At 36.6% G+C, this 6,716-nt stretch overlaps 1 protein-coding gene across 1 annotated transcript; it reads right to left on the bottom strand.

Moving 5' to 3' along the window:
- On the bottom strand, positions 1–1,044 carry LOC102274405 (trace amine-associated receptor 7a-like). Its single transcript, XM_070376453.1, has one exon. The coding sequence runs from the start codon at positions 1,030–1,032 to the stop codon at positions 1–3; it is 1,032 nt and encodes a 343-aa protein (XP_070232554.1). The 5' UTR covers positions 1,033–1,044.
- Between the last annotated feature and the right edge of the window lie 5,672 nt (positions 1,045–6,716).

Raw genomic sequence — 6,716 nt, 5'->3', positions numbered from 1 at the left:
TTACCCAGAAAATAAATTTACTGTTGAGGAATTCTCTCTCAAGACTTTGCCAGTGACAATGAGTTTGATGGCTTTTCGAAACCAAGGATAAAAGAATGCATAAATCAAGGGGTTCATAGCTGAGTTATAATAAGCAATCCAAACCAACATTTCATAAACATATGTGGGAGTGATGAAACCTAGGAAGGCATCAATGATGGAATCCAGGAAGTAAGGCAGCCAGGAGATCAGAAACGCTAGCACTGCAATGCCCAGCGTTTTTGCAGCCTTTCTCTCCCTCTTGGCCACTCTGTCTTGGTAGCTGTATGAGCATCGCCCAGTCTTATTGCTCAGATTCTCAATTTTTCTAGCCTGTTGTTTAGCAATGAGGAAAACATTGGAGTAAAGAACTATCATCACAAGGGTGGGAATGAAGAATAAAATGAAATTCACTAATACCCAGCTCTGATTCACTGCAAATTGACAGCCTCCCACACAGGTGAGAGCACTTACTAGATCCTCCAGTCCAGCTGCATTCGCTCCTGTGCCAAGAAGGGAAAAAGAATAAATAATTGAAAAGAGCCAGGAGAAGGCAATACACATGCCAGAAACAGACACAGTGAACCTGATTGGATAGACCAGGGGGTCAGAGACGGCAATGTACCTGTCCAGAGAGATAAAGCACAAGTGGTAGATGGAAGCATAACAGAATGACCCATCAAAACAAGTGTGAAATTTACAGTAACTCTCCCCAAAATACCAGCAGCTCTCCACAGACCTCACTGTGCTGAAGGGCATCACAGTCACTCCCACCAAGAAGTCTGCACAGGCCAGGGAGGCAATCAAAAAATTGGTTGGAGAATGCAGCTGCTTGAAGTGAAGAATGGAAATCATTACCAAGAGGTTTCCAAATACAGCCAGCACAGCTCCAAAGCTGAACACTGTGTACAGGATGAGGCGGGGACCTGGTGAGTAGGGGGTTTTCACACAGGATCCATTCAGGTGCTCGTAGCAGAGCTGCACAGCTGCAACAGTGGATGAGCTGCTGTTCATGGTGCTGCTGTAGATAGCACGTAAACATCCGGAGAAGGTCCTCCCTTTTTCAATCAAATAAAATAGAACAAAGATCTTTGAACCAGTTATTTCTGTTATAATTACCAAACATTATCATGTGACCTGTCATGTATTTATGTTAGTTTTAATCTCTGAACATATTAAATAACTGTATATTGAATTTGAATTTATTTTAATTTTAGAATATAAAGTATTATTTTTATACTTAAAATGTACTCTGAAACAATATTCTAAATTGAATAATAATTTAACTTCAAATAAATCTGTTGCAAATTTTCTTTTCCCACAAAAGATGTCTTACCTTACAATTTAACAAAAATCTTTTATTACCTGACTGATGTTTGGGTGGGTATTCCTCTTTGTCAAAGTTAGCACATGTGTTATTGATTTGTTATTCATTCATTACCTTTTAGGGAAGCCCATATAATGCCAGTGGTAAAACTCCTGCCTGCCAATGCAGGAGATGCAAAAGACGCAGATTACCTTTTACTACTCACCTCCAAACTATCTAACAAGTTAATGCCAAATCCCCCCAGGAAGCACAGCCAAATCCCATATCCAAAATCATCTACAGTGGAGTCCCTATGGTGCAAGGTGTGAAGAAGAAGAAATTCACACTTTTAATCTCCAATTAAAATTTATTGTTTGATGTAGAATAGCATGGATACAAAACCCAAGGAAAAAGAATAAACACTCTCACTCATAATGAAGCAGAAAATAAAATAAATTAACAAATACATATTAAAAGATGATACATCTTGATTAGAGTCTATGCAAAGAATGGAAGTTTGCAATTAAAATCTAATTACTATAATTCACCATTTTAACAGATTAGAATTCTATGACCATCCAATGAAATGCAAAAATGCATTTGATAAATTTTAACTTTTATTCACTGATAAAAGAAAAAATTCTTAGCTAACTAAAAATACAAGAGATCTTTTGTATCTGAAGAGGTCTGTACTAAAAGGATCTATCACATATGATATACCCAGCAGTGGAATTTGAAAGAATTCTCTTTAATATGAGTCAAAAAGCAAAGATGCTTCAGTGGGAGAAGATTTATAGGGTGTAAGTCCTTGCAAGACATCCATGAATTCACCTGCATTCCATTCATTCATGTAGGCAACATTTATATATGTTTATTTATTTAGAATTTATTTGGGTCAAGAAATAAAGATAGGAGAGTACACAAGAAACATCCCCTGCCCTTTAAGGGTGTCTTCATGTAATATGAGAGACAGACAGAAAATAGCAAGAATAATGTGCTTCAAGCTAAAATTAACACATATGAAACATATAAAGTTCAATTTGATATTTGGCAAAACTAATACAATTTGTAAAGTTTAAAAATAAAATAAAATTGAAAAAAAAGAAAGATATAAAGTGATGAGAAAAAGAACAAAGCTGGAAGTATCATGTTCCTTGACTTCAAATGATACTATGAAGCTGAAGTGACACAAAAACAGATGCACAGATCGATTGCCTCTGAATACAGAGCCCCAAGATAAACTCACACTTATGGTCAGCTCATCTGTGACAGAACAGGCAATCTGTGACACAAATGGAGAAAGGACAGTCTCTTCAGTAAGTGGTGTTGGGAAAACTTTCACTTCTCAGAGAAATGGATTCTTCAGTTATGCTTGTACACATGGGGCCATGGGACACTTGGGGATTTCTAGGACCTGTCATGACTGCATGCTACTCTCAGCAGCTCAGGAATCTTTTACTGTCCCTGTGCTGTGCCAGAGTGGTGAGATGATCTGTCAGGCTACATCCATAGACAGCCTAGGTGACCATTTCCGCCCCATGGTCTCCATTCTTATTGACTTCTGTCCAGAAAATGGAGAATGAGCTCCCCCTACGCTTGGATCTTCTCCCTTCAAACATATTTGACTCTTATCAGTTTTCTGTCACTGCTTCAAGAAATCACCACAAACTTGATAGCTTGAAACAACAGAAAGGTATTCCCTGATAGTTCTAGAGGCCAAAATTATAGAATCCCAAATCAAGGTGTTACCAGGACCAAGCTTCTTCTGGAGGGTCTAGGAAAGAATCCATCCCCAGCCTCCTTTAGTTTCTGCTGACTTCCAGCAGTCTTTGGCTTGTGGCCTCATCACTCTAATCTCTGCTCCTGTTATCACATCACCTTTTTCTCTCTGTGGGTAATCTCCTAGTGCCTCTTCCTTAGATGAACATGCAGGGTAATGCCTTTGATGTACTCACTCAAATAATCCAGGATAATTTTTCCATTTAAAGGTTCTTAATCACATCTTCAAGAGCTTTATTTTTCAAATAAGATTAGCATTGATGGGTTCTAGGGTTTAACATGTGGATCTCCATATAGGGCTTCTATAACCAATTACATGAGCTTATCATTTATTATCACTCTCAACTCAGACCATATTCAGAGAAATGGGTTACCCTTCCCAATAGACCTTCACTATTTTCTTACTAATTTCTGGTCTCTGATTATCCTTCCTACTCTTATTCCTGGATGCAAGGAAGTTTTGCTATTGTCCAGAACTAGTTCAAATGTATTGAATATCATTTCCTCCTGTCCCAACAGACTCTGGCCTTGTAAGTCTGAAGTGTTAGGAAAATAATCCTACTTATTCCTCATTTCAACCAAAGCAATCAAAATAGAATAGATGTTCTAAAGAGGTATTTCAAGTTTCTCTTATTCACAACTTGATTTTTTATTATATGGAAATTTTAAATTTTGAAACATGATGTTAAGAGAAAAATAGGAAGAAGAAAATGAGCATTGAAAATAATAGGGAGGTGAGCATGAAGGGTGAAAATACAAAAAAATGTATTTACCAGAAGACTGGGAAATGGAAAAGTTAAAAATCTTAGCAATAAGGAAAGATGACCAATGTGCTTTTGGAAACACATTTCTAGGAGATGGTTGAAGAAACTCACTTTAAACAATGTTTGTTTCATTGAGTTTGAGGAACAGCTTTTCTCAAATTTGAAATTATACCCAACACTATATAGTATGCCATTAAAAATGGAAATTTTTTTTTCTAATTTTATTTTATTTTTAAACTTTACATAATTGTATTAGTTTTGCCAAATATCAAAATGAATCCGCCACAGGTATACATGTGTTCCCCATCCCGAACCCTCCTCCCTCCTCCCTCCCCATACCATCCCTCTGGGCCGTCCCAGTGCACCAGCCCCAAGCATCCAGCATCGTGCATTGAACCTGGACTGGCAACTCGTTTCCTACATGATATTTTACATGTTTCATTGCCATTCTCCCAAATCTTCCCACCTCTCCCTCTCCCACAGAGTCCATAAGACTGTTCTATACATCAGTGTCTCTTTTGCTGTCTCGCATACCGGGTTATTATTACCATCTTTCTAAATTCCATATATATGCGTTAGTATACTGTATTTATGTTTTTCCTTCTGGCTTACTTCACTCTGTATAATAGGCTCCAGTTTCATCCACCTCATTAGAACTGATTCAAATGTATTCTTTTTAATGGCTGAGTAATACTCCATTGTGTATATGTACCACTGCTTTCTTATCCATTCATCTGCTGATGGACATCTAGGTTGCTTCCATGTCCTGGCTATTATAAACAGTGCTGTGATGAACATTGGGGTACACGTGTCTCTTTCCCTTCTGGTTTCCTCAGTGTGTATGCCCAGCAGTGGGGTTGCTGGATCATAAGGCAGTTCTATTTCCAGTTTTTTTTTTTGAATCTCACACTGTTCTCCATAGTGGCTGTACTAGTTTGCATTCCCACCAACAGTGTAAGAGGGTTCCCTTTTCTCCACACCCTCTCCAGCATTTATTATTTGTAGACTTTTGGATCATGCCATTCTGACTGGTGTGAAATGGTACCTCATAGTGGTTTTGATTTGCATTTCTCTGATAATGAGTGATGTTGAGCATCTTTTCATGTGTTTGTTAGCCATCTGTATGTCTTCTTTGGAGAAATGTCTATTTAGTTCTTTGGCCCATTTTTTGATTGGGTCGTTTATTTTTCTGGAGTTGAGCTGTAGGAGTTGCTTGTATATTTTTGAGATTAGTTGTTTGTCGGTTGCTTCATTTGCTATTATTTTCTCCCATTCTGAAGGCTGTCTTTTCACCTTGCTAATAGTTTCCTTTGATGTGCAGAAGCTTTTAAGGTTAATTAGGTCCCATTTGTTTATTTTGCTTTTATTTCCAATATTCTGGGAGGTGGGTCATAGAGGATCCTGCTGTGATGTATGTCGGAGAGTGTTTTGCCTATGTTCTCCTCTAGGAGTTTTATAGTTTCTGGTCTTACGTTTAGATCTTTAATCCAAAAAATGGAAATTTTTTAAACTAAATTTCCTCATTTTAATTTATCTAGAAAACAAATTTATATTGATAAATTTTTAATCTTGACCAGTTATATTAAGTTTTAATTCTCCCCTAAACCAAGGGTAAAGAAAAGAATTTAAAGCTGAATTTTTAAAATCCAATCCAATAAGTTTATTGTAAATTTGAATGATTACTGTGTATATATTTAATATAACTGTTGATGTGTTTGGGTTTAAATGGATTGTATTACTGTTTTTTCTAATCATCAAATTTTTTTCTTTGTTCTTTTAAGGCTTCTTGACTTATTTTAATTAATTTTTGTTATTATTCAATCATTCCCTGCTATGAAATTATAAATATCACTTTTATCATTCTGTTGGCAGGTACCCAAGAGTTTCAATATGTATTGTTGATTAATTAAATTCTTCCATAAATTCATAATTTTATGAATTCCAAGCAGTGCAAGAAATTGCCAGGAACCACAGCTAAATATCTAAACTTATTATCTCCCCCACCTCTTTTGATAACTGTTATCATTTATTTTATTTAAATAATTTAGTTTAAATTTAATTAAATCCCAAAAGATATAATTTAAATCCCAAAAGGCATTTATTTTAGTTTAGCATGTATTAAGTTTTCTCTTCTTTATACATTGTGATATTCATTATTTCCTACCTTTCAGTGTTTCCTCTGGAATCGATTTTCTTCTCCACGGAGAATTTGCTTTATTAGCCATCTGCATGTCTTCTTTGGAGAAATGTCTATTTAGTTCTTTGGCCCATTTTTTGATTGGTTCATTTATTTTTCTGGAGTTGAGCTGTAGGAGTTGCTTGTATATTTTTGAGATTAGTTGTTTGTCAGTTGCTTCATTTGCTATTATTTTCTCCCATTCTGAAGGCTGTCTTTTCACCTTGCTAATAGTTTCCTTTGATGTACAGAAGCTTTTAAGGTTAATTAGGTCCCATTTGTTTATTTTTGTTTTTATTTCCAATATTCTGGGAGGTGGGTCATAGAGGATCCTGCTGTGATGTGTCAGAGAGTGTGATGCTCAACATCACTCATTATCAGAGAAATGCAAATCAAAACCACTATGAGGTACCATTTCACACCAGTCAGAATGGCTGCGATCCAAAAGTCTACAAGTAATAAATGCTGGAGAGGGTGTGGAGAAAAGGGAACCCTCTTACACTGTTGGTGGGAATGCAAACTAGTACAGCCACTATGGAGAACAGTGTGGAGATTCCTTAAAAAACTGGAAATAGAACTGCCTTATGATCCAGAAATTCCACTGCTGGGCATACACACTGAGGAAACCAGAAGGGAAAGAGACACGTGTACCCCAATGTTCATCACAGCACTG

Source organism: Bos mutus, chromosome 9 (assembly GCF_027580195.1).
Source record: "Bos mutus isolate GX-2022 chromosome 9, NWIPB_WYAK_1.1, whole genome shotgun sequence".
In the NCBI taxonomy this organism is placed as follows: domain Eukaryota; kingdom Metazoa; phylum Chordata; class Mammalia; order Artiodactyla; family Bovidae; genus Bos; species Bos mutus.
Note: the sequence above shows the minus strand (reverse complement) of the source record. Positions and strands in the feature narration are given on the sequence as shown.

Coding starts and splice junctions, on each gene's coding strand:
- LOC102274405 (XM_070376453.1), bottom strand. CDS start 1,032: ATGAACAGCAGCTCATCCACTGTTGCAGCTGTGCAGCTCTGCTACGAG.